General features: G+C 33.8%; 1 protein-coding gene across 1 annotated transcript in view; it reads left to right on the top strand.

The window, feature by feature from the left end:
* Window positions 1–8,094, top strand: part of LOC108907092 (protein enabled homolog) — an 84,890-nt gene extending 76,796 nt beyond the window's left edge. Inside the window, exons 6-9 of the mRNA XM_018710616.1 lie at window positions 1,352–1,519; window positions 6,776–7,052; window positions 7,386–7,777; window positions 7,837–8,094. Of these exons, the coding sequence (XP_018566132.1) occupies window positions 1,352–1,519; window positions 6,776–7,052; window positions 7,386–7,777; window positions 7,837–8,094 (1,095 nt within the window). The remainder of the gene's footprint in view (window positions 1–1,351; window positions 1,520–6,775; window positions 7,053–7,385; window positions 7,778–7,836) is intronic.
* The last annotated feature ends 9,174 nt before the right edge of the window (window positions 8,095–17,268 follow it).

The raw sequence follows: 17,268 nt of genomic DNA, 5'->3' as shown, positions 1-17,268 counted from the left end.
AAATTTTTTAAAAACACTCGAGAAAATTGTTTTAGTGTTTTGCGCTTTGTCTGCATTGACTAAATAATATGGTGACTTTAAAATAACCATGTCACGAAGTCGTATAAAAGCAATCTACTTTTTCAAAATTACTTTCCATGGCAGATTCACTCCATTTGTTTTATATAATTATGTAGTTGGTTTAAATAATTTAATTAATTGATTCTATTTTTAAAAGAATGACACCTTTAAGATGATCCTTAAAATGCAGTAATATGTGAATTAATTGATCGTGGTTGAATTTCGTAATGTCTTTTCCAAATTGATATTATAGCTATTAGAAACACAAATAAGAGACAAGGGGGTTTGTAAGTAGTTGACAAATCTAGAAGAAAAATAAAAGTACTAGCAATCCTGAATTACATAATACTATAGAAAAGTTTGGAAAAGTTGGTACAAAATTTAAGGAGGTGAAAGTAGAGGCAAAAATAGTAAAAAAAAGTTCCTATAAACATTGGTTCTCTGGAGCACCGTTACTGCAATATGGACCTCCAAAGGAGTCTTATCCTTTGAATACTTTTTAAAATAACTTTTCTTTCTGATTAAGATAATAGAATGAAAATTGTAGGTAATAATTATACCATAAGGATAGTTTTACTCTGACTAAACTACGCAGAATTCTTCAAAAAAGTTTAATTCTTTAAAAAATAATATTATTTGCTTGATAATTCAAAGGAATAGAAAAAATTAAAAAAATTTCGGTTTAGGTTAGTTAGAAAACTATCCTTATTTATAACCGATTTTGATGAAACTTATAATAGTTAAAGACCCTTATGGTATGATTATTACCTACAATTTTCATTCCCTTATCTTAGTCAGAAAGAAAGTTATTTTAATCAATATCCAAAGGATAAGACCTTTTTAGAGGGCCAAACCACAGTAACGGTGCTTCGGATGGCCAATGTTTATAGGAACTTTTTTACTATTTTTGGCTATACTTTCATCTCCTTAAATTTTGTACAAACTTTTCCAAACATCCTGCATATTTTACTGATCCAAAAGAAGAGAAAAAATTATATTAATAGCATTTTAACTGTTTAGAAAACAATAGCAAATTTACATTCGTAAAATTGTCAGCGGACATTTTGAACTTATTTAACACATATTTTCTTCTGCATAGTCAATGTCACCCATGGAGCGTCTGGCAAGGAGAAGTGAAAGTAGTGTGAGTATAAAAAACATTTCCTGAAAGTAGTTAATTATTGTAATGATCTTAATATTCATATTTTGAGGTAATACACTGCATTTTTGCCAGCAATTTTGCAAGTGGTATTAACCGTTAAAACGATTTCTGATATAAACTTATTTCCAGTTCAAAGATATTCCCAAATTGGGAGGCGTGGACTCGTCGTTCTACAGGCAAAACATGGGTCTCCCCCCTAGTTATACAGGTTACACGCCAGGATTGATGCACCCAGGCTTGACGAGTGGACCGACGCCATTCGTGCCACCCAACCATCTACCAACGTTCCAACCGAAGGTAATTTCTTATATATTCTAAATATTCCGCGTTTCACCTCATGGTTTCCCACGACGCAGGTTATTCGCTGTTACAGATATTCATGTGTTCGTGTACATAGTTCTGAACTTTGCTTACGTAATCGGCAACGATTTTAGCAAAACGTGTCTTGCTTGTTCATAGTGTGCATGCGGCATGCCATTTAAATGTGTGCTGTAACGGCTATAACTTTTAGCATGTGCTCTGCCACCCCCCCTAACGCTTTTCTTTGTCCACAGTCGGTGACAGCCCACGACCCAACCAAGCCTAAAATTGTGGTACGTAACAGATATACTTCCTCCATACCCTTTCGGCCCCCACTGGCTGCTTACTTAATGATCGCTTTGTCTTTACTTACCTCATCAATCGTTTCACTTAGGGTAGTTTACTTTATCCAGCATCGGTCGTTTCGTTTCCATTTACACTATTACATTCAGAAATTGAATTAGAAAAAAGGGACTGGTAATTTCTCTGCATCGTTTTGACTTCAGCTCTTATAAATATTAAAATTGTGATGTCACTGAGGGAAAATTTCAAATATAGTGTAGAACATTGGAATGTTTAGGGTATTTTAGCCTATCTAAAAATACTTGAGAGTTGAACGACCTTTGATTGTGATGGATTCATCCTTAGACAAAATTTTGCAGTTCTTATTTTGAAAAATATAGATGGATGGGTATTTTTGTTTTAATGTATACCATTAGCACTAATTTACGTTTAACAATAACAAAAACAATATCAACAGCTATGTATTCATTATAGGGTAACCCAAAAAAAAAAATTTTTTTTCGTGTTGTGAAAATATGTTAGTTTATGTTTTAAGAGCCCCCTCAAAAAATCAGCTCAAAAAAAATTTTTTTAGAGGTCGCTCAAGATTTTTAAAAATTTCCAAAATCGTCAAAAATTTAATTTTTTTAAATTTTTTTTTTCTCGTTATATCATTTTCTAGGTTGAAAAAATCTTGATTCTGAAAATTTCAAATTGATATTTTAATTTCTAAAGGTCACTCATAATTATTTTAACTTTCAAAGTAGTGTACCTAAAATGTTTTCGAGCGACCTCTAAAAATAAATATCAACGAATTAATAATTTTTTTTTATTGAATTTGGTGAACAAAAGAATAGAAATAAATCACGAGATACTTAAAAAATTTCTTGAGGCAAAATTTACTGCTGCACTTGCGAGTATCAAATATTTATAATTTTTTAATTGTTTTAAATTTAAGTGTCTCGTGATTTATTTCTATTCTTTTGTTCATTAAATTCATTAAAAAAAATATTAGTTCCTTGATATTTATTTTTAGAGGTTGCTCGAAAACATTTTAGGTATACATACTACCTTGAAAGTTAAAATAATGAGAAATTAAAATATCGATTTGAAATTTTCAGAATCGAGATTTTTTCAACCTAGAAAATGATAAAATAATGAGAAAAGAAAATTAAATTTTTTACATTTTTGGAAATTTTTAAAATTCTTGAGCGACCTCAAAAAAAATTTTTTTTGAGCTGATTTTTTGAGGGGCTCTTAAAATATGATAAACTAACATATTTTCACAAGAGACGAAAAAAAAAATTCGGATTTTTTTGGGCCACCCTAATACTCATATTGTCAAATAAATGTGCCCTACCTCATTAAATAGAAGAGAAATATGCTGTGCATGTGTAAGACAAATGTGTCTTCGAAATTTTATCGTTCAGAAATTTCAACAGTAAAAACGTATTGTTTCAAAATTGAAAATGAAGTAGGTATGTAAAGAAAGGACAGCCAGCAAATTTCTTTTGATCCTTTAGCAGTCGCTCTAGTAACCTTGTCCTTTCAAATCAAAGCCTTCGGACTGTTGCTAGATTTTGCCAGCTGTCACATTATTTCATTATAAGCAACATTGGCATTTTCTGTCATAGATAACTTTACAAAACTTTTTTGTGTTAGCACTATAGCAGCTAAGATAATGAAATACCATTGAAATACTGATGAGCTTCGAGTTTGTATGTACTTATTTTTTATAAAATAATTTGCACAAAGATACACATATAATTAATCAGTTATACAGATTATAATATACAGGGTGTAAGAAGTTTGACTGCCATTACTTCAGCATGAGATAGAGTAATCATAAATGAACAAAACAGTGATATATTACAGGGGCGTAAGATTATCAGTTTTCAAAATATAGCGAGTATTAATATTGAGGAGTTTCTTTACAACAGCACTTAACCTAATGCTACACAAACTGGTGCATACTATGTATCCACGCGGCAGACTTGTTCTACGGGAAAAATGTAAACAACTATTATTGTGAATCATTTAGTAAATTTCAAGACAATTGTTTTCCAGTTTTTAAATAAATAAAATAAAATGTATCGATTTTGTAGTACGAAGATAGTGTTGTGCTTAAATTTTAGCTGAAATTTTAGTAATTATGAATCTCTTATAACTGGAACTTAACTTTTAATCAAATTACGTATTTGAAAAATATGTAATTAAAGTACCCAAAGATTTACGTCATCCAAATAATCATAATTTAGGTCCCAAAAAGCAAAATTCAGTAATTTTTAAAGGCACAGGTACAAAACAAACTACAACATATACTGAAAATGTCCACCGCCATTTTCGATGCACGCACGACACCTTCAATCCAATTTTCGCGCACATGCTGGAAAACATCTCAAGGAAAGGAAATAGTGGTACGCAAAAAACGCTCAGACACGGTCCAATTCCAGATACCAACTGAATTGCGTATTGCTGAACAGCTTATAGTACCTCGTGTTATCCGCCGCGCCGTTGTCACATTGCTCGATATGGATTTTAAATTTATTACAACGCTAATTATTTTTTAGAATTAAGCATAAAGAAGTTCAAAAAAGTGATAAACATTGTATTTTATGGTATTCTATGCAGGCAGTTATATCAATATTGCTTAATTAATCGAACTTTTGTACATCAAGTTGGAGATTTTGATATTTTTTTTCTCGGAAATGGTTGAGTTTAAGACCCATGTCATAAGGTTTTTTGGTTATTTTTGATAGAATTCGTCATTATTTGTGAGTCTATTACACTTCTGTTTAGTTTATATTCTATGGTTGACCCCCAACTTAGATTTCTGTACCTACTGTTATTAAGGTTAGTTGGTCTAGGGATAGATGGCGCTGATATTAGTTTTGTAAATGATCAAGGCTGCCGGACTGTAAATAAAATAGTTGATGTAAAAATCGTTGCTAATAAATAGTACCCCAAGTAATACCCAAACCTTTAAATAAGTCTTTTATCAATTTTAATGTATTCTATCGTCTGTTAAAAATAACGCAGTCAAACTTCTAACACCCTGTATATCAAGTATCTACAAATATTGTGTCCTAACTAATCGATATAATAATTATAATCTCTTAATAACATCAACATCTGTTTTTAATTGTACTTATAATTTAATTTTAAAAAGTATAAAACCGCATATTTTAATAAAAAAAAATTCCTAAAAATTCCATTAATTGATCAATAGTAAGTCAATATGTGATATGATAAATTGTTTACGTAGACAGAAGCTCCACAACAATTTCTGATTTTGTTGTGTTGATTAAATAAAAAACTATCTAAGCACGAAACTTTTGTAAAAAACACTTCAAAGAAATGATCACAAATTAGCTTTTCTTCGGCATTGTTCAACTCTCAAACATTTTAAAATGTGTTATAGTTCTCAAAAGTCTGAAACAATTTGAAGAGTGTTCCTATTTAAAGTAAATAAAATAAAATAAATTCAGTGAATAAAAACAAATAAAAAAAAATGGAACTTAAATTTTATGCTGTTTACATACTCTAAGAATGCAAATATTTGGAAATTGCCAATACCAATCCTGCTAGGATTTTTTTTCTTGGAGATTTTTGAAAAATTGTATTAGTCTCAAGATCACTTAATTTTCATAAAAATTCATTATTGTTTACATTTGTATGAAAAAAACTAAATTAATTAATAATGTAACAGTTCCAGATATATTTTCAATGATTTTAATTGTCCAATCATTATTTTATGTTTTATTTTTATTTTTTCATAATTTATGTAAAAAAGAACGATTTACACTTCTTGTACAAATAGTATTTTTATAATTGAAAACTAAATAGCAGTAGGCCATTTCAAAGAGTGTAGTACTTAGGATTTAAAAATCTTATATTTCCAAACTTGCCTTTTTAGTGTATATTTGTAAAATAGAAATTGAGTTGCATTTGTTTTTTTCCTGAACTTGAGTTAGTCACTTGTATGCCTATAAATCAGAATATCCTGTCTATTTAATTAGCCTTTTCGCCAAATAAATTATATTAAAAAATTTGTTTCACATGTCGAATTTTGATATATGAACTGAAAAATCACCCAAGCCGAAAACAGTGCTTTCCTTCAGTCATCAAATAGAATGTGGCGCATTTAGTGCCAGAAGCAAAAATTGCTGTTGGGTATATCTTACCATCAGTTTGCTGACAGATATGTAGTAATTTTCCGTTTTTTGCCAGTGATATCAGATAAGACAAAATAAAATTTGAAATTGAAGAAAAAAATACTTATTGAATTTAAATATTTTAAGCAACACCAATATTTAAAAGATACAAATAAACTTTTCTATTTTATTTACAGTCGAAGGAAACTGCCTCAGTATCATTAATTTTGTTGAACTAGTTATCTGTCTAACTTAAACTCATCAATATTTCATAAGCAAGCTCGTTAGCAAAATGTACTGATCACAGAGCAGTGTTTTAATCGTAAATAAATCCATGCCATAAATTGACATATCCTGAAAAAGATGCATTGTAGCTTGCTTTTGAAATGATATTCGACGCAGACTTTATTACAGTGTGGCTCCTAAGTATCAGAACAGTTTTGTAACTTTTTTTGGGCAATTTTAATGTCAAAACGTGTTTCAGTATTAATTGGCCAAACATTAAATTTCAGTTTTGGGTGATTAAAAAACAAAAAAAAAGTTCTAGGAAGATGTACAGTATTGAAATTTAAAAAATAATCAGAATTTCCAAAATATCTCTAGAGATACCTACTGATGAAATTTGAGATAATGATTTGCCTAATTAAAAGTAAAAGTCTGCTGAAATTTAGAAATTTGATGGCTCTCTTGTTTTTTATTCCATTCCATTTTATTTGAATAAAGAGGCCGTTTGCGGATTATTGCTTTTCTTATCTTACATTACCTCCACCTAAGTGGTTAAGTGAACAATGCAACATTTAATAATTATCAATTGTAGAAAACTGGCAGGTGGAACGCCATGCACGTCAGAGTGGCGTGGGAAATCTACCACCACCAGCAGAAAAGCGGCGAAGCTAAAGGCAGCATAACGGCCGCGAAGCCACCCACAGATCTGTTGAGGCCGCCGACGCATCTATTTTCTCCAAGCGTACATTCTCAGAGGCCACCGCACGAATTGTCACCGTTTCCTCCAACGTTGGCCACCCATCGTCCTCCAGGCTACGATCAGCCCCACCATCCCGGTTCTCTGTTTACAACACCACCCGGTCATTTAGGTAAGTATTGTTTTTGTATGAAATCACATTTTTTTTATGCCAACAATCTCGTTCTATTAATAATATTGTGGAAAACAAGTACTCTGTGGGATATCGATATTAATCATGCCGTAGTACCTACAGATTTGTAGGTTGCTCTCTGCCAGTAGGTCCATCGTGAAGGCTAAAATTACTGTTTCAAACAAAATAATTGATCACGTAGCTTGTAATTATCTATGAAACCTCTGTATTTATGCAGGAATTGTGATACAAAACACCCTGCATAAAAATTACAAATATCATTCGTCAGGTATTCAAGTGGTTTCTGAGTTATTCAGTAAATTTTTTTTGCAGGCAAATCCCCATTTACAGGCTCTGCCATATCCCCCTTCACCCGTTACGGGGCAGGTCCCCTCGGGCCGGCCAGCACTTCTCCCTTCTCCATGTCACCCTTCGCCACTAGAGAGAGCCACCTCGGTCTAGGACCGCTCCATCACGACCCCTGGAGGTCACTACAAAGAAGTATACCCAATTTTCCACCCGCTGTAAATCCGCTACCGCCTACTTTACCTGGCCTTGCTCCACCAGGCCCGGCCCCTTGGACCATTAAGCCCGATCCAGTCCTGGAACAAAGGGAGCGCGAAGCTAGAGAAAGGGAAGAAAGGGAACGTGAGAGACTTAGAAGAGAAAGAGAGGAAAGAGAGAGGAGAGAAAGAGAAGAGAAACAGAGGAGGCTGGAGCAACAGGTTTGATTAAGTCATTGCATTTAATAATTCGTATTTTACCACGGATGTTTTTTATCAAGCAGCAGCAAGAACAGAGGGAGAGAGAAAGAAGAGAGAGAGAGAAACGCGAGATGGAGAAGAGAGAATTGGAGAGGCAGAGGGAACGTGAAAGGGAGAGACTACTGCAGGAGCAAAGACTTGCGGAGTCAGCCAAACAGCTTCAGCCATTGATGAGAGATAGGTCGCCGTTGAGAAACGGCGATATATCGGAGATAAGGGTTAAGGAAGAACCGAGAGTTAAAGAGGAAGATATGATGGCCAGAACAGATCCAAGGTAGGTGTTTTAAAAATTACAGTAAATTTAAGTGCTTTTAAATTACATTTCATGAAATTGGAAATAGTTTTTTGGATTGAATTGAACATTTTTTGTAATCATACATTTAACTTATTAGTCATACAGAGGTTTATGCCTTGATTTTATTTTAACAAATTAAAAAATAAATGTATGTTTATACAAGGTTGTTAATGTGATAAGAGTACAATAACATTATTCCAGATAGAAAAAAAGTTAAAGGGGAGTAAGATTAGTTGCAAAGAAGTGTTTTAAGGTTAAGGCACCTTCCAGCTACCGAAGCTCTTTTTTAATTATCCAATCAGGCTCTACAAGAAAAACGACTATCACGTACTTTAACCTAAACTTGGGTTAGCGTTTTGCAGAAATAATCGGGAAGGAATCATTTTTTAAAACGGGAGACAATGTGATTTAATATTTCTGAAGTTGGTATGTGTTGTGACTGACCTGTATATGGGGAGTGTCGACAAACTGCTGCGAAAGCATCGCGATTGTTTTCGTTTCGTTTTCTTGTCACCTTAGCAATAAAAAATAAAAGTATCACACCACTATTTATGATGATACCAAGTTCATCGATCCTAAAATCCATAGCAACATTTGTAGAGGTGAAGGTCAATTTTGTATAGTCGACCTTCAAATGACCTTGACAAAGTGGAGATCAAAGACGAATCGAAGGTCGTGCTTGAGTAGTACCTTGAGATGTAAATCCCATCGATTCTGCAGATCAACATCTTATTCCAAGGCTGCTTCAAGGGTGACGAATCATTTAAACCCCTTGTGACCTTGACCTTAACTTCAAGGTCAAAGTTGTGATCCCTTCCGGATGTAAGTAAAATTTTCTTTTGAGTCCATTTCCAAGGTTAAAAATAGGGAGGTCTTATTTGAATTTCAGAAGTTGACCTTTAATTAACTTTCAAGGTGAAATCAAGGTCAAATCCTACGTAAGCAACTGGTTTCTCTCAGTGAGCTGAACAACTTTTACTTTAGGACATTTTTCGACTGGTAAGACAATTATTGTACAAGGCGGCGCAAAAGTTGTCACCCGATGTTCTTTGACTGTAATTTTTTTAGTAAAAGAAAAGTCTTCAAGTGTCTGAGGCTTGTTGACATAGATTCATGACTTCAAGAAACCCCACAAAAAGAAGTCTAGAACGGTTAAATCGGGCGATCTTGCCGGCCAGTGCAAATCATCAAAACGAGAGATTAGGCGACTCGGAAATGCAGCCCTCAGAATTTCGGTTATGGGTCGTACAGTATGCGCCGTTGCTCCATCCTGTTAGAACCACATGTTCTTCAGTCCCAATTCGTCCAGTTGAGGTAGGAGAAAGTCGTTGAGCATGGCTCTGTAGCGCTCGCCGTTCACAGTAGTCGTTTGGCCCGCGGCGTTTTTGAAAAAATAAGGCCCGATGACGCCTCCCGCGTAAACACCACACCATACAGTAACTTTGAGCAGGTGTAATGACTCTTCGTGTGTTATACGCGGATTTTTGGTGCCCCAGAAGCGACAATTCTGCTTATTCATGTATCCACAGAGATGGAAATGGGCCTCGTTGCTCATGATGATTTTTGATGAAAAGTTGTCTTCCTCGTGGTCGAGGTTCAGGATGGCTTGAGCGTAGATTACACGCGCTTGGCGGTTAACGGCTAGCAGCTGATGCACTGTCTGCACTTAGTAAGGGAACATCTTCAAGTCTTTCACCAAAATTCTCTGTAAAGACCGCCGATTGATGCCCAATTGCATTGGCACGTCGTCTGATTGATACTCTGGGGTCCTCTGCGACATCTTCAGCCACAGCCGCGATATTCTCTGTAGAACGGCTGCTCTGGGGCTGCCCAGACTTGACAGCATCTCGTGTTGTCCCATACTCTTCTAGGCGAGCAGCTAAACGCCGTAGTGTTTGCCCAGTTGGTGTCCGACGACTGGGAAATCTATGTCTAAATTCACGCTGCGCCAACACCACTGACAAATTATTACGCAAAAAAATCGAAACAATTATTCCGCGTTCTTGAGGAGTATAGCAATTCATGTTTTACTGACGTGTATTTTGTATGTGTTTACATCACAAATGTCACAGCAGAACTGACATTTACCTCCATTTGCAAAAATTGTAGCATCTTCCGATAGGGTGATGACTTTTGCGCCACCTAGTAGTTCTTAGGTGATTGCAATCCACCTCTTTTTAGACGTGAAAAGTAGTGTTATCGCAATGATGAATTTCTCAACAGCTGAATAGACCATGGCTAAGGTTGCCATATTGTAATCCATAAGATTTTTACTTGTGAAGTTATTTGAGTCTAATGTAGAAATTATGCAAATAGAAAATGCCATGGAAATAATTTGAAGGAAAATCTTTCTAGCAGTATGCACTGTGTTGTGAATATGCAGAGTGATAGCTTGTGTGAATGAAAGCAGTGATGACAAGGAACTTCTTAATTGACTATATTGTGGGAAGCAACTACTCTGCGAACTAATGTTTTGACCATTATTGAATTATACCCGCAATAACTAGTAAACATTTTCTTTAGGCAGATCCAGACTTATCTAAATTAAAAATTTAGTTTTTCTTTTGTATCATGATAAAAGGGAAACTCCAAATTGACAAACACCATGTATTTGAAAATATCTTAAATCCCCTTCAACTTTAACATGAACATTTTTTTTTATATCAGAAGTTATTGTGCTTTGTCGCAGTAATGTCTCGCCTTGTATGTTCTAGTCTTACTAACCATAGAAAAATATGAAATTTTGCGTGCACTTAACATGCGAAAGTCTGCAACTGTACCAGCATATAAGAAACATTTTAAATGAATTACAGATACCGCCCGGAAGAGCAATTACTGAAGAAAAGTTTTTGTAGGTATCACAATCCGTTCTTGAGGCACCCGGGCAGCCTACCGCCCCCGCCAGGGCCGCCCACTATGCTAGACCGTACAAGGATGATGCCCCACGCCCTCCCCCCTCATCCCTACCACACGCCTACCACCCACTGGACCCCACCCACAGATCCGTTCTACCGGTACGGTTACAACCCCCTTGTCGACGCGATGAGGGTGCAGGAGGAGAGGGCGAACTTTTTCAGTGCCTACGGGGCACCGCACCACCCCAGTCAGCTGAGGCCCAAAGATCCGGCACTGATGCACCTCAGAACGGGGCCGGGGCCGGGCCCGCCGCCTCCCAGTCACAAAATGAGTGTTACCCCACCCACGGACTTACATAAAAAAGAGGAGCCACGATAGCACAAGCACACCACCGATGTGGACTTCAAGGATTTGTAGTGTAGAAGTTGTCCTGCGACAGGTGATGAGTAAACGCAATGGTTTCATAAATTTAAGGGGGTGCTGAGGGATTATTGTCCTTAATTTCATAAGGAAAGTTTTTTAAATATTCCTTAACAAAACACGGCAAATAAAATCATTCGTTTTTAGCAACAACATAATTTTTATGTTTTTTTGCCAATAATTATTGCCAAACAGTAACGTTTTCAATATTATAATAAAATTAGCAAACAAATTTTAAACTAATTTTGAGTTTTCTATTTGCAATAACATAATTTTTATGTTTTCTCAATATTGCAATAAAATGGGTACATATATTAAAAATTTCTAAAATCATGACAAAATGTGACAAAGTCGCAAACATTAATTTCGGTAAAATTACCTTATTAACTTGCTATAAACAGTATTAGAAAAGTTAATTTTTATAGAATTTGGAAGTAAGTAGTGGCAACTTATGTATCAAGGTCAAAAAGTTACATTATTATGGATATCTGCTTTGTTTGGCATGACGAGGCCACGAAAGTGTAAATTTTAATTTTGACCGAGGTGCATATTCAGTTCTTCTATGTGTAATAATTTGAGTTTGCTTCTTTTGATTCAGTGTCAACATTATTTTTCACATTAACTTTTACTTCACAACCATTGTGAATGTGAAGTGAATTGTTGAAGAATTTGCGAACATGAAATAATATATCTAGACAGCTTTGGCTCGAAAATGATTTTGTAAAACTGTATATTAGGCAAGACCAATGGAAAATTTTTTATAACAGTTCTTTCACATTCACTATTTACACTTTAAACAGTACCTCATTTCCAAGTGTAAACGGTGTATTTTGGAGTTATTATTGGTGTAAAAATACCTAAAATAAACTAATTTATTAACTTGCATTGTGCAAGCACTTATTTTATAGCATTAATAACAAATTCTTGTGTTTACCGTTCAATGTGTTATTTCAAACTTTTAATAAGTAACTGAAATTAATATACAAAATTAAAAAAATAACATTTCGATATTTTTGAGGAACCCCCATACTTAAAAAAATTTTGAACACATTTTTTGCTGATTATATAATATATTTATAAATACTACGATTAACAAAATAAATATTCCGCTATAGTAGGACCATTTTTGATGCAAAGTAGAGCAAAAAATTATTGGTCTTTTATCTAAGGAAAATCGTGTCATCATTTTTAGAAAGCGTAAGATTAACCATTTCAAAATTAAAATGAAATTGAATGTAAAATCTGAAATACCGCTTCATATGCACTATGTACTGGTAGTAACTGTAATTGCCCAGGTGCATCGAGTGTACGAAGTGGTCGGTTATACGTCAAATACTAACCTGGCGAGCCTCCAAAAAAAAACAAGTAAACAACAGTGGCACATATAGAGTTGAAATGTACTACATAATATGTGGAATTTAAAAAACAAATTGAATTTAAAATAAATAGTTTGAGAGTAAGGGGATTTTTTTTTTCAATTTCTAAACCCCTTAAAACCGTACTGCACTGAATCCCTTGACAGGTAATGATTTACATTTGCATCGAATATGATCCTACTATAAGTAAAAATTAAACTCGTACCTACTTTAAAGTTTAAAGTAAATATTTCTTGGATAATTAAAAAAAGGAGAGTAAATATAATCAGTGACTTGGATGTGCTTGAATATTTTTACATAATATATTGAAATCAGGTGCTATTGTTGTAAGTTGCAATCGCATTTCAAATTCTGCATTAAGTGCATTCTATTTTTGTCTGAGTCGCAGAACCCCCAGAGAAGTTGTGGGGAACCCCAGGGTTCCGCAGAATACAGTTTGAATTCCGCTGACTTAAAGTAATGTAAAGTTAATACTTTACTTATGTAATTATAAAAACTTTTTTAATTTATATAAAATTTTACATAATTTCAACATTTGAAGGCCAAAATCTAATTGAAATCTAAAATTATGTTCTCGTTCATATTTACTTGCTTATTTTAAAGCTGTGCCAAAAATAACTTCAGTCATTCATTTTCAGTCATTAAATTTGTGGAATATATTTTAAATTCACAGATTTACCCATATATGTTCTGTTTTTTACTTATAATTGGCTTCTTTTTGGTTTGTTATCAATATTTGCCATATTGACCTTTTTCGAACTTGTATAAAAATTGCATAAAGTTTTTTAATATTTGCCGTGTTTTGTGATCAAAAAGTGATGGCGGCGCAAGCTAACGATAATCCCTCCAGCAGAACCCTTCCCAGTATTCATTTTGTAACGTAAAAGAAAACCGTAGAAATGTTCTAAATTTTCAGATTACTTTCTCGACCATTCTTTTATTTGTTGATGATCTCATATAGCATAATCAAAAGGGGGCCGAGGTGCCCCCGCGAGATATTTTTGCAATGGTTTTATATATGTGTGTGTAGATTTTATGCATATATCACATATATAACGACGAGCCGTCACTATCCCTAATAAAATAACAGAATGCTACTTGAACAATATGATAGCCGATGAAATTTTTCAAGATCGGAGGGTGTGGTACATTCGGAATAAATAACGTTTTTTTCTAATGCTACACTTATTTCCTATATGTCACGATACTGATGGTGGGGGTTAAAAAAGTGTACTTATTTAGAAGAACATGGAATTTATGAAGCGGCCACTTTGTTCTGTTTTATCGATAGTGGCAAAATATTGAAGGAAAATCCTTAGTACAGTTTATTCGCTAACAGATATTTTGACAGAAATATTTTTATTGGGAGAAAAAATATCGGTACTTTGTGAAATTTTCTTTATACAATGTCCGAAAAGTTCGCAAACTCATTGTGGTAAGAATCCATCAATATTGAATAAAAATATATTCATCTTAAACTCTTCAAGGTACTGACTTTGTTCCACGCTTTGTCTTGTAACAATTTTCCAGCAGATTTTATGAAAGAGTCATTAGAACTACTGTCGTATTTTGTTTTCAAAACCACAGTTAATTTCATAACCTCAATTTGATACAAAACTGACAGATTGAGGTTATAAAATTGACAATTGTATGCGTTTATTTGTGTTTGCAAAGAAGAGAACGAAGTTATCAAGACCATTTCAGAAAATGGAAAGTTACCGCAGTAAGTTTGCGAAATTTGTCAGGGACTATAAAGAATCGTCTAAATTTTTAGTCACTCTATCGAAAAAAGATAACAACGTTACCCTAAGCTGTTTTTTGAATTTGAAATATGGTGTAAAATGTACAAAATGTAAGTATAATGTATATTTTTGAAAGGAGTGTCTGCGTCATTAAAAAAATGTAAATAAAATTTATAGTTTTACTTACACGTTTTTAGTAAGTTTTTTAGGGAAGCTAATTTTCATAATGGTGTGTGTCGATGCAACAAAAAAGTGGCGAATGACGTGAATTTTAATAATACCTTATGCCTTTAAATGTGGTAGATTTGTCATGTTGTTCATGTAGAAAGTCTTGAGAACTGCCTAAAATTTGTTGTAAATATTATGAAGAAGCTTATGGACGTTCAATACCAATTGTATAAACAGTTTTTGTAAACTGCTGTATTTTTTATCGTGCTCTGATTTTTTATTTATTCTTGTACATATTTTGTTATAGGTAATTTATTTAAGACTGATGACTTATCATCTTTTATACATAGCTGATTTTTATTTATATATTTGTACTTGTAATTTTAACTTAACGGCTGATGTTTTATTTATTTATTTTGTATTTTTTTTAAGTATGTGCCACAGTATGTTTTGTCGCCTTTTAAGTAATAAATATTTCTTTTAAGATCTACATAGAGAGAAAATCAGCATAATCGAGTGATTTAAGTATTTTAAAAACGTGATGGATTTTATTTGTTTGGTCGTACTGGCATAAAATCCTGTGTGGTCCGGTTTTTTATCTGTTAATGTTGCATTTGTTATTCATATTTTTTATATAGATAGTTTTAAACCTCGAGTACAAATAAGTAGGTGTTTGGTTGCCCAAAAATTAACCAAAATTCATATTTTACGTGAATACACTGCTAACAAAAGATTATGATCAACATCAACGTGAACAATTTATTTTCAAAGAAACTGGTAAGTAGTCCAACCAAATTACACTTGGAGAAAAAAAAATTGTTACCTGGACTTTTATAAGTGGAAATGGTAAAGGGGCGTATAATAAACGTAAAAAAAATAAGTGCGGGAGCAGGGGTGGCGGAAGGTTGATTTGGGGGTTGAAAAGTTGTGGAAAATTCTATCATTGGGATTTCTGGCGAAAGTTGACGTCAAACAAAAAAGTATCCAATACAAAAGTTGTAGACCGTGCAAAACTCTACAACTTTTGTAGAGGTCACTTTTTGCGATATCCTCAAAATTTCCCAGAAAAATGCGAAAACCGTGTTCTTTTTTATTTTTCATTTTTTATTTCTCATTTCCACAAAAATAATTTAATTTTGACGAAACTTGGTGAAAGTATGCTTTTGTGTGTCTTAAATAACCAAACATTTTTTTAGATAAATAAATCAAGAAGTTTCCGAGATATTCAATTTTTCCGGTCTGAAACTATTTTTTTCAAAGAAAAATTCTACTTTGAAAAATCATCGTACAGAGTTCTGCCACTGATAATTTTTTTTTGTTTTGACATACACTTTGGTGGAATAAAAAAATCTAATCACAGTTCAAATACATGCTCAAAAATGCAAAAAAAATAGTCATTTTTTTGCAACAATGAATTTTTCAGTAATTGTTGATAATTTGTTTAAGTTAAGAAAAAATTGAAAAACTGATTTACACCATTCAATTGTACGGAAAAAAATACAAAAAAAACTTGTTGTTTGACCCCTACTTTTAAATTAGAAAAATTGCCACCAATTGTTGGAGCAGCTACACAACACTCTTATAGGGCATACTTTCAGCTTCAGACGTGGCTTGGAAACAAAATAACTGCAAACAAGTGGGGTTGGAAAGAAGTAATTGCAAATAATTCCAAATTACTCATACCTCGCTTTACAGAAGTTTCAGTTGTGCCTGAAGATTTATTAAAAACAATCTCTTGCAGCTGCGAAACAAGTTGTGACGGTAATAGATGCGGGTGTCGAAAACATGGACTGCGATGTACAGATGTATGTACAAAATGTCATGGTTCGGACAATTGCTTGAATGTTGACAAAATTTCGGAAAATTTCAGAGATTCCAAAAACAATCTCTTGCAGCTGCGAAACCAGTTGTGACTGTAATAGATGCGGGTGTCAAAAACATGGACTGCGATGTACAGATGTATGTACAAAATGTCATGGTTCGGACAATTGCTTGAATGTTGATAAAATTTCGGAAAATTTCAGTGATTCCAAAGACATTTCACATGAAATCGAGCAGCCAAGTCTTTGTTTGAGTCCGGAAAATTAATTAACCGAAGAATTAAGTGATATCGAAGAAACGTTTGAAGATCAGGAAAAACCCAGTCTGATGAAGGATCGGACAGTGAAGATTAAGAGGAAAAGTTGCCAAAAAGACCAAGATTCGCCTAGTATATTATTAGGTATAAAAAAACGCAACTTTTTTCTAATTTGAGCCACTCCATATCCCTTACCGTTTCTTAGATTCTAATGCTATCCCGTCTTTATCTTGGACACACTGTATATGTACAGTGTAGGAAAGTACCGATGGTCTATCAGAAGTTACGTGAGAGCGATAAAGTAAGCCATATAAATCCATGTAATAGACAAGGATGGCTATAATGAAGGAGTCTAATAGTCAACGCCCATTTCGCCCTTCCACAAATAAGAAGTGGATCTTATTTGTGGAAGGGCGAAACGGGCGGTGACAAAGAGAAGCCTTCATTATAGCCATCCTTGTCTATCACATGGATTTCTATGGCTTACTTTATTGCTCTCACGTAACTTCAGATAGACC

Source organism: Anoplophora glabripennis, unplaced genomic scaffold (genome assembly GCF_000390285.2).
Source record: "Anoplophora glabripennis isolate ALB-LARVAE unplaced genomic scaffold, Agla_2.0 scaffold281, whole genome shotgun sequence".
Taxonomy (NCBI): domain Eukaryota; kingdom Metazoa; phylum Arthropoda; class Insecta; order Coleoptera; family Cerambycidae; genus Anoplophora; species Anoplophora glabripennis.
Note: the sequence above shows the minus strand (reverse complement) of the source record. Positions and strands in the feature narration are given on the sequence as shown.